This window comes from Mchenga conophoros, linkage group LG3 (assembly GCF_057382185.1).
Source record: "Mchenga conophoros isolate Kocher_MC1m ecotype Shallow Benthic linkage group LG3, M_conophoros_male_GT1.1, whole genome shotgun sequence".
Taxonomy (NCBI): Eukaryota; Metazoa; Chordata; class Actinopteri; order Cichliformes; family Cichlidae; genus Mchenga; species Mchenga conophoros.
This window is the reverse complement of record NC_140528.1, coordinates 6,701,691-6,723,108: the sequence shown is the minus strand read 5'-3', so window position 1 is coordinate 6,723,108 and position 21,418 is coordinate 6,701,691. Positions and strand designations below refer to the sequence as shown.

The 21,418-nt window shown below is 42.5% G+C and overlaps 2 protein-coding genes across 3 annotated transcripts in view; one reads left to right on the top strand and one right to left on the bottom strand.

The window, feature by feature from the left end:
• LOC146577113 (protein NLRC3-like) overlaps positions 1 to 21,418 on the bottom strand; it is a 560,242-nt gene that overhangs the window by 515,126 nt on the left and 23,698 nt on the right. The gene's annotated exons all lie outside the window — the stretch shown is intronic.
• On the top strand, positions 7,750 to 9,878 carry LOC146577114 (uncharacterized). Its single transcript, XM_085269699.1, has 4 exons — positions 7,750 to 7,812; positions 8,119 to 8,226; positions 8,304 to 8,477; positions 9,081 to 9,878. Exons 1-4 carry the CDS (start codon positions 7,750 to 7,752, stop codon positions 9,711 to 9,713), a joined length of 978 nt encoding a protein of 325 aa, XP_085125825.1. The 3' UTR covers positions 9,714 to 9,878.

Here is a 21,418-nt window from a genome sequence, read left to right as displayed (position 1 = left end):
AGAACACTGCAAAGGCTGCAAAAGCAAGGAGAGAGGGCTGGCAGAAAGTTGCTGACAAATCAAACTCGTAGGTAATTTAATAATAATAATAATAATGGATTGGGTTTATATAGCGCTTTCCAAGGCACCCAAAGCGCTTTACGATACCACTATTCATTCACTCCCACATTCACACACTGGTGGAGGCAGCTACGGTTGTAGCCAGGCTGCCATATCGCGCCATCGGCCCCTCTGGCCAACACCAGTAGGCGGTAGGGTAGATCTATCATATGACACTATATTGTCCAATATCATATGGCATTATATTATATTATAATATGTTATATTATATCCCCTTTCACATTAGAGCCACAACAGGACCCACAAGAACATGGGAACAAGTAAAAGTGGAATACAGGAGTATTCTACAGAATGGTAATATTTATCTCTTAGATTGCTTTGCGTCTCTTGGCAAGGTAATACTGGCCTGTAATACTCTGTTAGTTTGTTCATAACAGCAACCAAGAAAAGGGCAGAGGAAAAAAAGACAGGTGGTGGTCCTGCACCCCCTCGTCAACAAGTTGGTTAAGTAAATAATACCCTCACGGGAATATCGATATCTCTCAATGAGCACACTGTCGCGCTGAGCTAAAGGATCCTGTCTGTCCCGCAATATACGCTGAATTCTGAGGACTCTCCTTATCAATCTTGCACCTTCCGCAATGGGTTGGTCGCGTATACGGACAGGACATGGCTGCGACAGGCTTCCCAAATCCACCTTCGCTTTTATAGCCGTGGTCTCTCATCTTGATTACACGAAGTAATTTACAATTACTACTCTGAAATATGAATTACATCTGTAATAATCACATACATGTAATAGAATGTTAATAGTACATTTCCCTTTTTTAGGAAATGACCTGTATGTATCTGTGTGACATCAATAAAAGGATCAAGTGCTGCATTATCTTTAGTTACATTGATAATATTTATTTATGGTGAAACAGTGGAAAAATATCGCTGTTGCTTTCGTATAAATGAAGCGGACATACCTGCGTGGCCGCGATCTAATCCTGTTTACATAAAGTAAACCTGCTCCCGAGCAGGTTTACGCTTACGGCTCTGTTGCTATGACAGCAAGTCCCGGATGAGCTTCGGGGAACCGACTGATCCAGGATCACGCGAAATCGTTAACAATCTAATCCGGCTAACCTACTTAGCGAGGTACGAAGAACGGGCCCCAGAGCACTGGTTCATGATGTGTTTGTGGACTGTAGGTTGTTTGGATAGAGATGAGATGTACTCAGCAGTCTGTCTCTAATGTTTAATGAAACATGAACAGGTAGAAACCTGCAGCCTGACTGCTCATCACTTTGTTACCTGTTCAAGTTCAGCAGCAGCAGCTCACTTTATCACGGTGCTGGTCTGAGGTCAGTGTTTACTCAGCTTTAACCTCACTCTGGGTTCTAGGTTAGCTTAGCGTTAGCTTAGCGTTAGCATGCTGTGTGCTAGCTTAGCGTCAGAGCTCTGCAGGTGTCTTGTGTGTAAACATTAATCACAGTGACAGTAAAGGAGGTAAAGGGCTGTGACGTCATCACGTACGCTGCGTCCTCTGTGGGCTCTGAGTGAACTCAAAGTACAAACTACAAGTACACAAACACGAACGTAGCTCAGAGTGGCGGACACACTCGGCCTCGTTGGTCCAGCTGTGAGTCCGTTACCGTGAACTATGGAGCGGCAGATTTGTGCTGAACTAAGCTGCACACAGCTGATGTTAGCCAGGAAACATTACACACTGACTTTAATGGAGAGACCGGAAATACAAACACACACAGTTTGTTGTGTGAAGAAATCAAACACGAGCTGAACAAACAGTAAAGTTCCTAAAGACAAACTGTTAAAGGAGGAAACAAAGCAAACTTACAGTTTCTTCACACACCAACAACAAGCTCCACTCCACACCTGGACACTAAACACGGACACACAGGTGAGCTGCTTCCTGGAAGGAGGCGGGGCTCCACCTGAAACTCAGCACAGGTGGGAGGGGCTCAGCTCTGTGTGTGCTGATGTGTTAACTTTAAAAATATGCCGTCTGACTGCTCAGACTGAGTCAGAGTAAAGTTCACATGCTGACGTGTGGAGACATGAAACCTTGTTGTAGCTGCAGGTGTGAACACACTGATCCCAGATCAGCTCTGCTGTATTTGTAACATGAACATTTCTGCTGCAAAGCTTCAAATGTTCAGCATGTTTCTCTGTTTCCAGTCTATAGATCCAGTCACACTTTCTACCTTCACCTGTGCAGTAAAGACTGAGAGCAGAGCTGAAAGCAAGCGTCCAATCAGTGAGCAGCATCAACACCTGAGCTTCATTCAGACTCTGTTATTGAAGATGTTGTTGGTACAAAGTTCATCTGCTGCTCACATGAATCCATGAAAGATTTATTTCACTGAATGTTTCTTCAAAGCTCATTTCAACCTGTTGAAGTCATGAATGAAAGTGCAGACTGAGAGTGGATCACATGATGTTTGAGGTGTGTCATGTGACATGTTCAGTATTGTCACACATGTCTAGATTGTCCCTGATATCATAACTGCTCAAACACTGATGATTATATTTGAATAATTATTCCTGATGGCAGCAAAGTTTGAATGGAGCTCTCTGTCTGTGCTGATTTGTCGCCCTCTGGAGGTCAAAGCACAAACTGCATGATGTCACTGTAACCACCACAGTGACAGGAAGTGTTTTTATGACTGAAACACTGAAATGATGCTAACGGCTGTCGTTAGGCTCACTGACAGCAGTGCTGATGTGTTCATGTCAAACACTGGCTCAGGTCAGACTCCTTCATCCTTCTCCAGCGTGAGGCCGCCCTCAGACCCACAGGAGCTCTGACCTTTGACCTCCTGACCCTAACCATTTTAGTCTTGTTGCATCTGCAAATCCATCCAAACTGTAGCCGAGCAAAAGAAGCTGGAAGTTGTTCTATGAATGATGTTGTCGAAGGAGCTTGGAAAGAAAAGCGTCTGGACTTCTTTAAGTTGCTTGAAGAGGGACATGGACGTCTTAACGCCCACTCACATCCTGGGACATTTGATCACAGGAAATCACATGATAGCGTGGGGCTAGATCTCACAATGGGTTCACCCAAGACCTTGGCTGATTGTGACCCACACCCGTTTTCACGGAGGAGGAGGAGTTTCACATCCTGAACATGTGACAGCCTGGTTTAAAGGGACCAAAAGTAACTGGACACCTGATTCAGTTCAGGTTTATTCATCCGCTCCAAACCACAGCAGCAGTCACCTCCAGGGAACCAGCTGATCCATGTAACTGGGGACAGACCACAGCCCAGAGCACTGGTTCATGATGTGTTTGTGGACTGTAGGTTGTTTGGATAGAGATGAGATGTACTCAGCAGTCTGTCTCTAATGTTTAATGAAATGTTCTGAAGATGATAATAACTTGTGATTTTCTTTTGAATGAATCTTTAATCGTGTTGTAGGGCCTCTGACTCTCATGAAGATTTTCACATCAATGTGCTTTTCACAAAGATATTAACAATGAAAATGACGTGCAGCCCTGAACTACTCATGCGTTAACTCAGCGGTTCCAACCCCCGGGTCACGGACCGGTCCGTGAGTCGTTTGGTACCGGGCCGTGAGAGTCGAGGCTCGGTGTGAAATTGATGGTTGATAGGTTTGTAGCATAAACCTATTCGCTGGATCGTTCAATACAATCACAATACACAAGGTGTGTGTGTGTGGAGTCAGAGTGTGACCCATAAACGACTTCCCTAAACCTGCTGGTCTGGAAGTCCAGCAGTTCATCTAAACAAAAGGCACTTAGACTAAAACAGACATCCTACCACAAAACAATAAGAAGGTAGCACCTCTCCCATGATCCCAGGACGTGGGTGTGAATGCCAGAACACTCTGGAGTCACACAAAGTCTTTAAAGACTACTATCATTACACAATTGGTTCTACACCTCTGAGCATATATGGTTAGATATTCCCCAATAACAATGACAATGATAAAATATAAATCCAACAATGGTTTTCAGGGTTTTTATCGTTAACTTCGTTTCCCTGGGTCTTTTCCCGTGTTGTAGTCGTGTGTCTTATTTTGAAAGAAATGTTTACGCGTTACCATAGCGACCAGAGAGCATTAAGGCTGCAGACAGGTGCATCCAACAACATTTTATTTTCCCTTATTTGATTTATGGACCTAACTGTATGAACTGGACTTTGGCTGTAATGCTGCTCCTCTTCATCATTGCTGTGTTGCATTTCCATCATTCTGCTGCTGGATTCACTGCAGGCTTTAACAAACACTCCTTTGGGTCCAGGCCCAGCCACGTGTTTGTAAGCTGCTGTGCTCCTCACAAATAAAGCCTGAAGCAGCTCAGACTGTTAGAAGCAGCACTGAGCCCTGTTACAGTTATAGTGTTAGAGCAGCGGCTGCAGCCTACAGCGTTTAAACTAGCTGACAGTAAACACATCAGTCCAGATGTTACCACATTACTTTGTGATGCTGAGAGTTAAAGGAGACTGGCTGATTAAAATCCCATTCCTTACATCACCGTCCTCTGCTCTGACTGCTTTCATTTAATCACAATCAGAATACTTTTTTGATCCCAGGGGAAATTATTTAGGTTACAGTGCTGCAGCACAAACAGGAACAAAGACACAACACACTAAGTAAGAAATAGCACAACATACACAATATATACATGAATACATATGAGTCACTTATAAGTAACATGTGAGTGCTGGGGTCTATGACAGCAGGCAGGTCTGTATTTATGTCCAGGCTGACATGAACAGCTAGTAGTTCAGGGTTCAACACTCAGGAAAGTGTGTGACCTTCCACACTGACAGAAGATGCTAAACATGACTTTAAACTGTTGTTTGTTAAAGCCTCACAGATCTGAGAGCAGGGCTCAGTGGGTACATGAGCCTTTATACATGAAGGCTTTCTGTTTCCAGGAGAGGAAACATGTGATCCAGCTGTGTTTGGTCACATGGATCTGCTCTGCATGGATCACCTGACTAAAACATGTTATTATTGTTCTTACAGTCTTAAATCGGTACATCAGGCGGGTCACATGACACCCGGGGGTGACAGCAGCATCTTTCCTCTTTAGAAAGCTGCTCTCTGTCCCAGGAGCTGTTGTCACAGTAACAGCAGGAACAGGAAGTCACATGCTCTCTGCTCTGTGATTGGCTGCTTCTTATCTCAGCTTCCTGCAGAGGGTGGGGTCTGCTGATGACGCACACCAACAGAAGTGTGACTTTCACTTCCTGTTTATTGCTGTTGTTCTTAAAGCTCTCAGGCGATGCTGCAGCGCCCCCTGCTGACACAAACTCCTCCCTCTGTCTCAGAGGTCACAGGTCAGCCTGCTGCAGAGGGTCTGCCTGTTCATGGACTTCCTGTTACAGAGACGGGTCTCAGCGTCAACACTAGTTTCTGATTGGACGGTGTGGAAACCGAGCTTCCTCCAGCCGAGTGATGTGTGGATTCATCACTCTCTGTGGATCAGTGTAAGTCTGTGTGTGGGTCAGCTGCAGGACTTGTTTGACCTTTGACCCTGGCAGACAGAGCTGGTTACTGCTGTGTGACTCCTGCCGTCGCTCCACTTTAAATTTTACTTAAAATAAGTCCTGACATGGCCCCGCCCCCTCTGACCTGCTGCTCCTGGATGTGCTGAGGACACAGCGGAGGCTCAGAGGGGGCGGGGCTTTTCCCGTGGCGGTAACCAAACTGCATTAGGTCGCTGCACTGCCAGTGTTTAACCACACCTCTTCTGACTGACCTTTGACCTCTGACATGTTGATTCGATCCTTATTTAATGACGTCTTTTATCTAGTGATTTAATTCTGTGTATTTATATGTGATGGTGTTCCTGAGTTCAGCCTCAGCTGATATCCACAGACGCTCCTATTGGCTGGTTTTAAAAACACATTTTTCCATTAAAGAGACTCTTTTAAAAACACGTCTGCCTGAAAGTCACATTTCATTTATTTTGGGGGATTTTAACAGAGAGATAGAACTTTATGAATCCCTCATGTTTATCCTCCAGGAAATCCAGTTTGTAGCAGCAGAACACCGACAAATCTTTACACAGCACAGAATTAGGATATCAAATAAAGGGGAATAAGAGAATATGAATATAAGCATAAATATGTACATATATACACAGACCTCACACAGAGACAGCAGCTACACTGTGTGTGGATGTGATCCACAGTCACAGCTGTGGGTTTCAGTCAGTGTGTCTCTAACTTCATGGTCACATTTCAAAGCTTATTGGAGCCAGAAGATGTTCAAGTAAAAGATTTATTGCTGTACTCGTCTACCAGGATAACAGGAGGTTCATAAAGCTGTGTAATACTTCAGCTTTACATCATGCAGTAGTAGTTTATTAAACCCCCCAAAATATGACTATCCAGAGTTGGGACCAGGAAGCAGAGTTGCAGTCTTACACGCCTCTCTGCAGCTTCTCTCCTCCTGCTACCCCCCCAAAAACCCATCTCCATAGAGACTGTGTCAGCTTCCAAACAGACAAAAACAAACTAAAAACCAGCAACAAACAACTTAAACATAAACAATCACAAAGAAAGAACAATACAGTATCCACATCTGAACCAAAGAGTAAAACAGTGAAATGTGGATTATTAAACATTAGGTCTCTCTCCTCCAAGTCTCTGTTAGTACATGTTAGTAAAAACATTTCTGCATTTTATCCATATTTTATTTTTAACTCAAAATCAAAGATTCCAGATTCTCCTACATGTTGGTTTTGAATCAGATAGGACGACAGATTTCAGGTGGCCCTGTGTCTTTCTCTATTACATTTGCCACTGTGTAACTCAAAGTTATTTAAGGACTAGTTTATTTCAATGGATGAGTTTACTGACTGACGCGCAGAAGAAATAGTTCTTTATGGAGCCGAGATGGTGTGAATGATGAGACCAAAGACTGCAATATCTTGTACCAAAAATATATTGAATAAATGGAGGAAAGGGGAAATGGAACAAAATAATTAACACAACACACAACATAAATGCCCACAATTAAATAATAAATCAATGCTGTGATTTTTCTGTGCAAAAGTCCTTTTTGGTCCTCTTCTTTTTAAAGTTCACTTTTAAGGTATTCCTCCTTAGAGTCCAGCTTCATACAAATGGGGAAATATGTCCGTAATCCAAAGACGGCTAAGTGGGGGAAAGAGGGGAAACAAAGAATGGTCCTACCGGCTCGCCACTTCAATATGAAGAAGATTAATTCAAAGGGAGGGAACAAAACCTGACCTGTAGGTCAGAAAAACGTCCATTAGCACATCAAGTTCGATTCAGTTTATCGGTAAACAAATATATTTTTCTGCAAGCCTATGTAACAATGCAAATCATCATCAACCAATGTACAACAGTTAAATTATTAATCATCTTGGCTACGTAGCTTAATCTATACATTCCAGTAGCGTTCGCTACAAACAATACAAAAACAACAATAAAGGAAAACAGCTGTCAACAGACAGCATAGCCGAATTCAAGGCAACACATAACAATAATCATTCAATCGCACTTTGTTTCAAAGTAAGCCCATTAAAGTGCTTAAGTAAATAAAAGTGTTCAAAAACAGCGGTTTTTGAGCCGGAGTTCTGCTCGCGGTGGGAACGCCGCCGCACAAAGTCATTTTTTAATCGCGAAAACGATCGGCTGGTTACTGACAACCAAAAGGTTGTTTTTGGTAGATATTAAAGATCATGGGTGGGCGGGGCAAATGGAGCAGTTTTCTACAGTCGAGTAAAATTCCAGGAAAGAGCTGGGTGTGGCTTTCCTTTAAAACACATGATCAACAGCTTTAAGATGGAGGCAACTCGCTCAGTGTTTCCTGTTTCATTCTTAGACTGTGGCGATGGTAAGTAGCAGCTTTTCACTTGTTACCTGGCATCTTTTCAGCCACCAATGATAGTCATTGTATGTTATCAACATTTCACTAAATATGTTTTCTCTCATGTTTAAAATAGGCCGACCAAGAGCAAAATAGGTATGTCTGCAGACTCTGCTGTAGCCAAAGTTATCAGATCTCCTGTGTCTTTAAATCCCTAACTGCTCGATCATTATCATTTTAGAAGACAACAATTTCTCAAAGGAGGTTCAAAACTAATGCCTACAAGATTACCAAGAGGAGGGTTCGGGGCTCTTACAGGACTCCGGGAAGTCAACACTTGGTGGATGAGGTGTGTTACCTTTGACACTTTTAAGACAGTCCTGTTTATCACTACTAACAATAAGCAAATATGTTTTCACTCAACAGATCCTTCACAGCATGTTGTTTCTGGGCAAAATCAACAACATCCCCTTTTCTCCAGAAGAAATCTTCCCTAATCCTTTTGTTTTGGGTTCTTTAATGAGAAGATATCCCAGGCCTTTAAAGTTGTATTCGACTCAGCTTCCCAGGCGAAGTCCCTTCTCCTGTGTGCTCGACATGGTAAGATAACTCTTCTCACATTTTCAGTCAATCTGACAAACTTCCAGTTTTTAGGAAAGTATAATGCAAAGTGCTTTTTTACTGAGAAATCCAAAGAAAATCCATACTGTACCTTATACTTCAACATATGCTTCTAGCTATACTTCTCCACCAAACACAGAGACTGCAGGAGAGCTGGAGACTTGCTTCAGAATTTGTTAGTTCTAAATAATGTCTAACAGACTCATTATTGGAGATGCTTACAGTCTTCAAGGCGTATATGATGCTGTCACTGTGTAGCTGCTGGATCTGTTAAGCTCAAAGACTCTAAATTCAGCGTGTTTTGACAGCCCGGCATAGCAAAATAGAAAAAAAAAGGTCAATTAGCAAATTTAATTATAAATTAGTGAGAACAAAGATGGATTTTTGCTTATTGATTTAAAATTAAATAGATTTTTGTGACTTGTTTCACCCCCTATCTTAAAATGTCTAAACCAAAAGCATCCAATGGTCCTGCATAGTTAAATAAGTCAAGCAGCGAAACAAACATGTTGATCAACTTTATATTAAAAACAACTATATAATCAGGTGCAACACTTTGACCAGATCTGTAACTGTTTTCAGATCGTCCTGCAAAATAACTCAGAGAATGAAGAGCAAATAAAGCAGAGTCTGCAAGATCTCCTCACAGACTTGGACTTAGAAGAGAATAATAAAAAAACAGCTTTCGTCTCGTCCACCATCTGCATTTCTCAAAAATCCCAAACCAACAAATCAGAAAGGTACTGCGGAGTCTCCATGTCCACCAAAGGTCCTAACGCTGGGAAAATTATGATTGCTGCCTCCTGTCTTAGCAAATGGCATAAATATGTATCTGGTGCGGTGATGACCTATTATCCAAACACAGTCCAGAAAGATTACTTTGATGGAACAATTGAAGTACCTGGAAATATCAGGTGTGAGGCTTTTTGTCTCCGTGATGGTGCCAGAATGAAGCCTTGCAGATCATGTAAGAATTTGTTTGGCTTGAACACAGAAGACCTCAGAGAGTGGCCATATGGTAACTGTGCTGAAGCTGAGAGCCTGAGCAATTTGCTTGAAAATGAGAGAGAAGTTGAAACACATGTGGATGAATACTCAGCTGAAAAGGATAACAGGCAGAGAGCTGAGGATGAGGTTGGTAGGGTTCTTAGAACTGTGTTGCAAAGGATTCGGTTTAACTGGACAGGTGAATTTTACAACCCAGAACAAGAGTGAGATTTCATGAAATCATTTGCATTCATCATTCTGATAAATCAAAGATTCTCTGCTCTGACAGCATCTGTGTGGATTTTCTGTAATCACAGAGACGTGTATAAGCATGTTTACTTTCCATCTCCATGTAATTGTCACATTTAATAATTAAAACTGGCTTCTATGGGTTTTTGTTTGTTTGCTTACATATCTAGTGTTTAATGCAATATGAAGCATTATCAGACAGCATTTATTGGGAAGAATCCCATGTTTATACTGGTCTGTACCCAGGGTACACAGAAAATAAAAACACATGTTTTCTTATTATGATCCCAACTATAATTTACTTAAGCAAAAGCACTACATGTGTAGTTATAATATTTATAGCAGTTACTGTTGAGCTTTAAATTTATCATCTTAAATGTTTATATGCTGATTATATTGCTTTATATAAGAAAGGCCTAACTCTGAGTACACTCTGTGCCAAAAAGTGCTGACAGGAAACTGCATGCTTTTGCAGAAACGTGCTTTTGCAGCTAGAAAGTGAAGCTGATATATATCAGTTTTAATTAGTTTTTACCAACTGCTTGCTAGGGCAATCCCACGAGTTTGGTGTTTTTGTATTGAACATGATTCCAAGTGCTTTCTATAACACATAGCAGAGGTGCCACAACAAAGACTGAGAAGAGGACAGGAAGAGACAGTGAAAAAGATGCACTCCTTCGCCATTCATGTTAAAGCGTTGCATAGCTTTAATTTTAGAGAGTGTTGCATACTGCGTGTGAAATGCGTTTGATTTCCCTGCAAACATTCACATTAGTGCAGCATAAATTCATTCATGAGGGGAAATTACAGTGAGAACATGTGGAGGCTGTTAGAGGGAGAAGATAGTGAGTTCAGTGCAGGGCTGTGCAGAGAGGTTTAAAGGGGCGGGTGCTCAAAGTTAAAAAGGGGCACATTGAACCAGGCTGAATAACAACAACACACATTCATCAAGAATCTAATATGGGAAGGGCAGGGCTGTGTTGGTCTGAGACTGTAGACATTAAAAAGTCCACAGGAGAGATGGTAGCTGATTAAACAAGTGTCATGAGATAATAACAAAATGCAAAGATTGGTGACAGCGCTTGGAACCATAAGGCAACAAAAAACTATGTATGTAAAAAAAAAAAAAAATAAAATAAAATAAAATATATATATATATATATATATATATATATATATATATATATATATATATTATACTATACATATATTATACATATATATTATACATATACATATATACATACAGTGGGGCAAAAAAGTATTTAGTCAGCCACCGATTGTGCAAGTTCCCCCACTTAAAATGATGACAGAGGTCAGTAATTTGCACCAGAGGTACACTTCAACTGTGAGAGACAGAATGTGAAAAAAAAAATCCATGAATTCACATGGTAGGATTTGTAAAGAATTTATCCGTAAATCAGGGTGGAAAATAAGTATTTGGTCACCTCAAACATGGAAAATCTCTGGCTCTCACAGACCTGTAACGTCTTCTGTAAGAAGCTTTTCTGTCCCCCACTCGTTACCTGTATGAATGGCACCTGTTTGAACTCATCATCTGTATAAAAGACACCTGTCCACAGCCTCAAACAGTCAGACTCCAAAACTCCGCCATGGCCAAGACCAAAGAGCTTTCGAAGGACACCAGGAAAAGTATTGTAGACCTGCACCAGACTGGGAAGAGTGAATCTACAATAGGCAAGCAGCTTGGTGTGAAGAAATCAACTGTGGGAGCAATCATCAGAAAATGGAAGACATACAAGACCACTGATAATCTCCCTCGATCTGGGGCTCCACGCAAGATCTCATCCCGTGGGGTCAAAATGATCATGAGAACGGTGAGCAAAGATCCCAGAACCACACGGGGGGACCTGGTGAATGACCTGCAGAGAGCTGGGACCAAAGTAACAAAGGTCACCATCAGTAACACACTACAACGGCAGGGAATCAAATCCCGCAGTGCCAGACGTGTTCCGCTGCTGAAGCCAGTGCATGTCCAGGCCCGTCTGAAGTTTGCCAGAGAGCACATGGATGATACAGCAGAGGATTGGGAGAATGTCATGTGGTCAGATGAAACCAAAGTAGAACTTTTTGGTATAAACTCAACTCGTCGTGTTTGGAGGACGAAGAATACTGAGTTGCATCCCAAGAACACCATACCTACTGTGAAGCATGGGGGTGGAAACATCATGCTATGGGGCTGTTTTTCTGCCAAGGGGACAGGACGACTGATCCGTGTTAAGGACAGAATGAATGGGGCCATGTATCGTGAGATTTTGAGCCAAAACCTCCTTCCATCAGTGAGAACTTTGAAGATGAAACGAGGCTGGGTCTTCCAACATGACAATGATCCAAAACACACCGCCCGGGCAACAAAGGAGTGGCTCCGTAAGAAGCATTTGAAAGTCCTGGAGTGGCCTAGCCAGTCTCCAGACCTCAACCCCATAGAAAATCTGTGGCGGGAGTTGAAAGTCCGTGTTGCTCGGCGACAGCCCCAAAACATCACTGCTCTCAAGAAGATCTGCATGGAGGAATGGGCCAAAATACCAGCTACTGTGTGTGCAAACCTGGTAAAGACCTATAGTAAACGTTTGACCTCTGTTATTGCCAACAAAGGTTATGTTACAAAGTATTGAGTTGTATTTTTGTTATTGACCAAATACTTATTTTCCACCCTGATTTACGAATAAATTCTTTACAAATCCTACCATGTGGATTCATGGATTTTTTTTTTCACATTCTGTCTCTCACAGTTGACGTGTACCTCTGGTGCAAATTACTGACCTCTGTGCAAGTTCCCCCACCTAAAATGATGACAATCGGTGGCTGACTAAATACTTTTTTGCCCCACTGTATATATCAGCAATCAATCAGAAAATCATTGGTTCATATTACAATTAAATATGAACAGGCTCCTTAGATGTAAGCAGTTCAGATCTGATGTCATTTACATTCTTCACACAGCACATTCGTCCAGGCTGACAGGTAAACATAGAACTAATCTCAGGTAACATGACTCATAGTAGAGATCCAGTAAGAAAGATTGCAGGCTCTAATATTATTACCACACAATCCAAGGACACACCAACAGCTCAGATTTGTAGAACTATTTAAACAAATGTCTTCTGAATATTCAATTCAGGTTCACAGTGGGGGGGTTTCGTGGAATTTTTTAAATAAAGTCTGCAACACAGAAAGAGCTGTGATCAAGCTATTTATTACTGCGCCAACACACATCAAACATCACAGTTCAGTCATGTCAGCGCTGCCACAGAGGTCGTGCTCCTCCTCCTTTACGCCTTCCAAGGAAGAGGGAGGAAGTTACAAACTGATCCTACCACACTTCACGTGTCTCGCTATGAAACCTAACGCATCAATGGTTGTGCTGTTTTGTGCCCTTGGCCTTATCAGCACCTGTAAAGGGAGTTGTTTTCTCAAACTGCTGAAGTAAGTTCATCTAGTTTTAGCAACTTTCACTGAACAGTAACAGTGTCACAACTAAGCATATGCATAAGCACTTAAACACTTTAAATGAGAATAACAGAACATTTCTATTACAGAGGCTGGAACCTGTCCCAGTAGTAGGTAGAGCACACCTGGACAGGTCACCAGTCTGTCAGAGGACTAACACAGAGACAGACATCAGAGTAACAAATCTATTTAAAATTAATGTAAGTTTGCTGCAGCTGTATGTATGAACATGTGTTTCTGTGCTCACAGTCCACCTCTCAGGAACCTGCAGTTCACTTTTAGTCTACTTTAAACAGACCTCACAAAAGGCTGATGTGGCTGGATCAGTAGTCTGATTTGAGTACGATACCTTTGGCCAGGGATTCATCTGGTGCATCGCTTCACTGCAGTCTTACGTATTTTCCCCACACCTGAATAAAAAAATACTGATATATACAAATAACAGCTTCAGCTGATGCAGCCTGACCCAATCCTAGATGTTCAGCACACAGAGACACAGAGGTGCCGTTTAAAGTTTAGTGTTAACCTGAGTCACTGATCATTTGCAGTATTACAGAGTCTGGCAGTCTTTGCATGATGTCCACGTCACTGTAAGTTTCTAGCTGACTTCACTGCAATTTCAATTTCAATTTCTGCTGTTCACAAACGCTGTCCATCTAATCTGACTGAGCTGGAGCTGTTTTGCAAAGAAGAATGGGCAAAGATTTCAGTCTGTAGATGTGCAAAGCTGGCAGAGACAGACCCTAAAAGACTGGCAGCTGGAACTGCAGCAAAAGGTGGTTCTACAAAGTGTTGACTCAGGGGGCTGAATAATTACGCACACCCCACTTTGCAGTTATTTATTTGTAACAAATGTTTGGAATCATGTATGATTTTCGTTCCACTTCTCACGTGTGCACCACTTTGTGTTGGTCTTTCACCTGGAAGTCCAATAACATTGATTCATGTTTGTGGCTGTAATGTGACAAAATGTGGGAAAGTTCAAGGGGGCCGAATACTTTTGAAAGCCACTGTATATGTAGACACAGGACTACAAGTAGAAGATCAGACATGAAAGTGGAGATAACACAGAAGACCTGCAGCAAAGGTCAGAGGTCAGACTGGGCCCTGGATTCAACAATGAGCCAATGATCATCAAGCAGTGACTAAAGCAGAGCCCTGACGTTCTGACATTCATCACACAGTCAGAACAAATGTCTGCTGATGACTTCATCTCATGAAACGACTGATAGATGTCAGTTCATTGATCAGCTGAGCTGCTGATCTTCATCGTCACAGAAACATTCAGCTTGTTTCAATCAGTAAATAACTCCCACTACTCCCAGTTTGAACTGTTCCCACTCAAAATGCTGTGAGAACAATGATCATTGTAGAACTTCACAAACATCACGTGTTGTTTTCCACATGTAAGATCAGCAAACACACAGAAACTTCCTGTTGCCACACACGGCCTCTAAAATCTCTTCCACGCTTTCTGTCTGAAGTCCACTCTCTGTGTCGGATCCACAGGAAACAACAAGATCTTATTAACATGGTTTGCAATGTGTCTCCTTCCAAAAAGTCCAACCAATGAACAAATGTGTGTATTTGTGGAGGCCGAACAAAAGCATGACACATTTCTCTGTTTCTATAAACTGGAGTCAAACACAAACATGAAGAGTTTCACTGACAGACTCCAAAATGCCCCCACAGTGGATCAAAGGGAAATCCTACAGTGTGGCCAGAGACTCTTAATGGCTCCAACATCAACACATCCACAATGTTGGATCCAGTTGTGCCTCACAGAGTTACTAAGACACACCCTCTGCCAGCATCACAACAGCTCCACCTGCTTCACCTGCCTCCTCAGCATCTGTACACCTGAAGAGAAAAGAAAGGCTCCAACAGCTCAAATCTACAAAGGATTCATGAAGTTTCATCCAACAATAACATGTTTGCCTTCCACAGTGTGCTGTTAGACACCACTGTACCTCTGCCATTTCAAAAAGAGCAGCTTGGGAACATTTTGGCTCCAAACACTTTGTGTTTAAGTTCTTTGTTTTCTTTGTGAAGCCGACAACATCTGGAGCTTTGTGACTCATAGAAACATCATTTTGTTCTTTAGATGACAGCAGATTGGGACTGAATAATCAATCACTATCAAACCAATAAAGACAAACATGCTGATTTTACAGGAACTTTGTTGGAGAAGCTGCAAAGACATGAAACTGGTGGAGATCCCAAACCAGTTGATAGTGCTGGTTATTCCAAATAAAGCTGTTTCCCTTTGAGATGAAATGACTTTGTGTCCTGATATATAATAAAGATGTTGTTGTTTTTGAGCCCCTGTATTAAAAGTAGTTTAAAGTCAGCTTGAGTTTGATGTCTTTATGTCAAAGCTGCTCATGATGTTGAGCTGCTGATGGAATAAAAACAATATAAAAGCATGTAGTCCAGACTTAAATGCAGCCTGTTGTTAGCTGAGGTCCACACACAGTGTTTGACAGTGTAAAGTGTGTGAAAGGGCTGCTGGTGGAGCTCACTAGGATGAGCAGGTGACCACGAGGTGGAGAGCAGCTGGCCTGGCTTTGACCCGGGCCACGCCCCCTTTCTCTCTGCTTTGCTGTCACTTATCTTCACTGCTCTGTCCAATAAAGCTGAAAAAGGCCCCGAATCAAAGAAATCTGCTGCAGCCTCTGAAATGTCTTCTGTTTCCTTCCCGACGGCTTTTTCACCGTCAGCCCATCAGACAGTCCAGCAGCATTTATGATGATGTCATGATGTTGAAGAGGCTGCTACGGTGGCCTCCCATGACCCCCAGCCTCATCACAGCTGAGATGCAGACATTTGAAAACATTCAGCAGACAACTGAATAACAGTCCAACACAACAGTCTGTGTGCAGACACACACTGACCTTTCATAGAGTCAAACACAGCTGGTTGAGTCATTTCTCTGTGAGTCTAAAGTGAATCTAGTATTTGAAAGTCCACTTCCTGTATTTGTTGTTGAAGACTTCTTCAGCTTCTTCTCAAGGACATCAGCTGCTTGTTTGGCAGCAGAGGCAGTTAAGAAGCTTCCTGAAAAACACTGAACAGTGAGTTCACTGTGGCATATGACAGATTCAGCTCTCTGTGTGCAAATGTGTCTGTGTCGACCTTTCAAATGCTGTTGAATCCAAAACATCAGCGGCTCCTCGGCTGCTCACTTCATGCACTTCTGTCTGTGTGACAGTCCAATGACATCACAGCTGTTTCCAGCCCCAGTGTCTCAGGACTGGACACCTTTAAACATGTCGAGGATCAAACAGCGTCCAGCTAAACACACATGAAACTATCAGAGCTGACAATCATTCCAATAACATCTAATGGTTCATGTATGTAGACACAGGACTACAAGGAAATGGCTCTCAGCATCTGGCTGTGGGAACACATGAGTCCCTGTTTGTGTTCAGATTGTGTGCATGTTTTAGACGTGTGTCACATGTAGAAACACAACAATCCCACAATGACACACAGATGTGTTTGACACAGCTGTGCAGCTGTAAGTTGTTTCTAATGATTCATTGAAGCTCTTCTAACATTCTGGAGACGATCAGTACATGAATCTGTTCAACACGACAACAATTTGACTTCAGTGTGAACGTTTGCATTAAATAACCTTCTTCATCCAGCTGACAGCATCTTCATCCTATGATGTGAACAGTTCCTCCTGTTGATGACAAACCTCTGACAGGATCTGCTTGAGGAGCTTTTTCATGTGCAGCTCTCTGAGCTCAGGGCTGAGCTGCTGTTTCATCTTTAAGAGCTGCTGCCTCCTCGCCGGACTTGTTCTCCTCTTCTTCTCCTAATGACACCATTTCTGCTTCATATTAAATTCAATAAAGATGCTGACATGTATCTGTAGCAACAACATCATTGAATCTAGAACAACTGGAGCCAAACCAGTGGCTCTGCTGGGATCACTGGTGAGCCAACACTTCCTTGTTGATGCAGATTTCAGGGCTTCCTTTTGCTCCTCCGTTATAACTGTTCTCTCTTCTCAACACATGATGACACAAAGGAATCAGCAGTGACAAAGATGATGCTGAAGAGAAGCACACACTTCACACATATAACAGAGCAGTGCAGTTACACACACCTCTGCTCGACATCAGGCCTCAAACAAAGACACAAAACACTAACTTGACTCTAAACAGAAGAAACGAGCAGCTGTTTCTGTTCTGTGCTTATTTATATTTGACACACATGCTTCTCTTTGTGCAAACACACATCGCACTATAAGGGTAACCTCGCACACAATGATTGGACAGCACAGTGATGATGCTGGGAGATCCTATACGCAGCAACACAGAAACACTGAGAACTTTAAACAATGATGGAAAGTGTTATAAATGACTTGTTGGCCTCTGATCTGTCACAAACAGCTGAAACGTGTCTCTCATGAGTCACATGAAGGTTTTTGACAGAAAGGACAAAAAGTAGCTGCAGTCAGTTTGTGTCATTTTTATATTTATTCATCTGGGAGAAAAATCTGAGGGACATTAAAATGTGTTTTCAACAGAGACAAGAACATGAATATAACAGAACAGGTAAATGAACATGTTTCAAGTAAACAGCTGGACTGATCAGGTCCAAACACAGAGTGATAAACTTGTCAAACAGCTGTCATATCTTTATATAGAAGCTCTTTATAAATGCTGCTCACTGCAGTCTGTTTACTAATAATGTCAAAGTGTTAGAAACACAGAAACATCAGAATGGTCTTTGTTCACAGAAACCTGTCTGGGATCCTTTGTTGTTCTTTTGATGCAGAGTTACATTATAAATATAAAGAGTTATTTCAGAGTCTCATCAGTTTTCCTGCATGTCTTTATTTAACACATCAGCAGGGCTGAAGCTCTCATGTTAAACACACACTGATCTATGGACACGTTCATGTGTTTCTAACAGAACCAGGCTGTTATCAGCCTGCACTAACATTATGTCACACACACTGAATGTAACAGTGACAGTTTACATCATCACACAATCAGCTGTGATTGTTTCACTGTCATCAAACGAGTCAACAGGAAGTAGAATCAATAGAAACCAATCATTTACTGACAGCATGTCTGATGGAAATAAGTGCAGATTATGTATGAAGTCTAACTGCACACAGTAACTGTGTTACAATAAGGACTTAACAGCGCCCTCTGCTGGAGTGTTTCAGTACTGCGTTAACTAGAATACACCACCTCCTCCTCACACCACCTGCTACAGCTCTACTCTTCTATGACTACAGTCATCCACAGCACTGATGTGAGGTCACATGGTTCATATGTAAGGAGCACAGCTGACCTCAGGTCAGTTTAATGACTGTGAGCAGCAGCTGTGTTATTGTCACTGTGACAGGGAGACACTCTCAGACACAGCGCTCATGTCAGCTTGTTCTCATGCAGGAGGATCAGGAGCTCCATGTTTGTCTTTCTGTTTGAATCATGATGTGTTTGTGCCATCAGAGTCTGTCATGAGTACTCAGGGTTTCACAGCAGCTCTTCTGGATGCTGACGAGGACTCCAACCTCATGTTTCACCTCTCTGAGCTTCTGATGTCTGTGAACACTCGTGTTTCTTCTCTGGGCTCATCTGGACAAAAACATCTTTCTGTGTTTGGCTGCAGCCTCATTCTGAGTGACAGGAAGTGTGTTATCCATGAGCTGCACTTCTGTGAGGAAGTTTCCTGCTGTGTTTCCTGTCTGTGGACAAACACGAGTGTTCCAGCTGAGGACTTGGTTCCTTCCACCTGTCCATACAGGACATCACGCTGTCTGCAGCTCTGTAAATGCAGCTCCAGGTCCTTCCACGTGCTGCTCTGTATTTGTGCAGTTTGTAGTGTGTCCTGGGAAACGTAGCACACATGGTGTTCTTCTGCTGTTTCCTCCTTTCACTGAGTGTGAAACACTGACGCTGTGCTGTTGTTCACAGAGGGGAGCTGATTCTAGCTGCAGCTGGACTCTGTCATCTAACTGAATGTGTTGGTGCTGATCACGGGGCTCTGAGGGGGGAGCAGCAGGAGGACTCTGGATGCTGACGTCAGTGTATCTGTGGAAGCTCCCACAGCGTGTCTGTCATTCAATATTGTGCTGTATATTGTATCTATGCAAAGATGAACAGACTGTGTGTTCACTGGTCTCTGTGCTGCAGCTCTGATGTCATCATCACTCCCTCCTCCACCCTCAGCAGTCCCAGCATGCTGCTGTGGTGCACCCCACCCTCACTCTACACCTGAGCCACAGACCACACCCTCCACCTCAATATACACCACAGTTTTCTCTGCTGTGGAAATGAGATCAGGAGGAAATCATCATTATTATTATTTAATAAACGCTCACATTAATGTGGGCTTATTTGTTTCATATTAGAAACATTAGTTGAGTGTTTTTAGTGTAAAATGGTCAAAGTCCCTCTTTTTGCTCCTCCCCTCACCTGTGGATGGGCGGTGCTGTTACCGTGGTGACAGCTTGGATGTGTTTCAGTCCTGCCTGGTTATCACTGCAGGAATCTTTCACATTTATTACAGGTAATAACTCTGATTTTTCTGTGTATTATGAACCAAATGTATCCTGATACTCACAGAGATGGATGAGCAGAGGTTTTTTTTGCAGTTTATGTAGTTACTATGGACTTAATGCATACATATTATTAAAATTAGGGCTATAACAGTTGTATTGATGTATAGCAACTTGAAATGCTCCCACAAATGGCTCCACAGCATGTAAAAATATAACAAAAGCTCTGGCGGACTTGGTTCTGTGGTCAGTCTTAAAGGGTGAAGTTAAACTCTGTAATCTTCACTGTGTCACAGAGTTCAGTGAGTCCCGTTATTCACAGTATCAATCAGATCATCAGAGAACAGCTGATCAGCAATCAGTGGTGCCAACAGCGCCTCCTGTGGTGAGAGGATGCAATAATGCAATGTAGCATTTTTCCACTCAACACTTGCAGTCATGGAAACTGTCTGTTGGATCTGTGTGACGTTGCTTTCTTGGTTAGAGTTCCTCACAAATGTCCAGATGATTCTTCTAATGAGGCGTCGACCATGTTTGCAGCTCTTTGGAAGAAAACGTCGCCCTTTGCCATCCTTACTTTTCTTTGACTTCTTCAAATGCAGCTGAACTCCAGCTGGTATTTTCTTGGACTTTGCAGCTGTTTCTGGTCATCAGTTCATTCCTGCAAACCTCTGAAGCTGAACAACAATGATGCTGCATTGCTGGCTGATCCCAAAAGGTTGATTCTGTTCATCTGGACGTTTTCAGAAACGTTTGCTCACTGATCAGGTGACTTCTTCAGTCTCAGCTGACTGCAGCTTTACAAGCTTACAAACAGCACATTTGCACAATGACTGAAAGCAGCAGCACCTGATATATATGATACTAATATAATACATATACATATATAATCCATACTAATGATGAAGGAACTGAGCTCACAGTCCATTGTTCATTCAGTGAACTACTCAGTTTATTTTGGGCCTCAGAAATGCTCACTCTGTTTGTACATCACTGTCAGCAATAGACTCATTCTGCTGTGTGGACAGGAACACATGTGACATCACTTCCTGTTTGTTTGTGACTGAAGAAGTTTACAAGGAATCATTTAGAAGAGTTTCAAACATCAACTGATTGAATCCATGAATCTGAAAACGTGTTTGTGAGTGAAAGAGACAGACATGTACAGACTGAACTATCTGTTCAACAGTCAGAGTGTTTCTGTAACAGGAGACACTCTTTACACTCCACTCAGCACAGGGACACTGAGGCACCATGACAAGGATAAAATACACCAAACCCAGGATAAAGAGTTTGAGTGAATGTGGTGTTGAAGGTGTGGAGGTGGATCAGAGTGTCAGAGGAGACTCTGTAGAAGGACAGAGTGCCAGCAGGACAGTCCACATACACTGCTGCTCTGTTAGAGACGGAGGAGGAGGAGGAGGAGGAGATGGATGTTTGTCTGTTATTGTGCCAGACAGACTGAGGACCATCATCAGAGCAGATCAGACTCCAGGACTGATCATTGTTTCCAAACAAACAGTCATAACTGACTCCTTTCCTTCTGATGCTTCTGTAACTCACTGATATAAAAACGCTTCCTCTCCACTCGACCTCCCAGTAACAGCGACCAGTCAGACCATTTCTACACAGCAGCTGATAAACATCAAATCTGTCTGGATGATCAGGATATGACTGAACCTCCTCC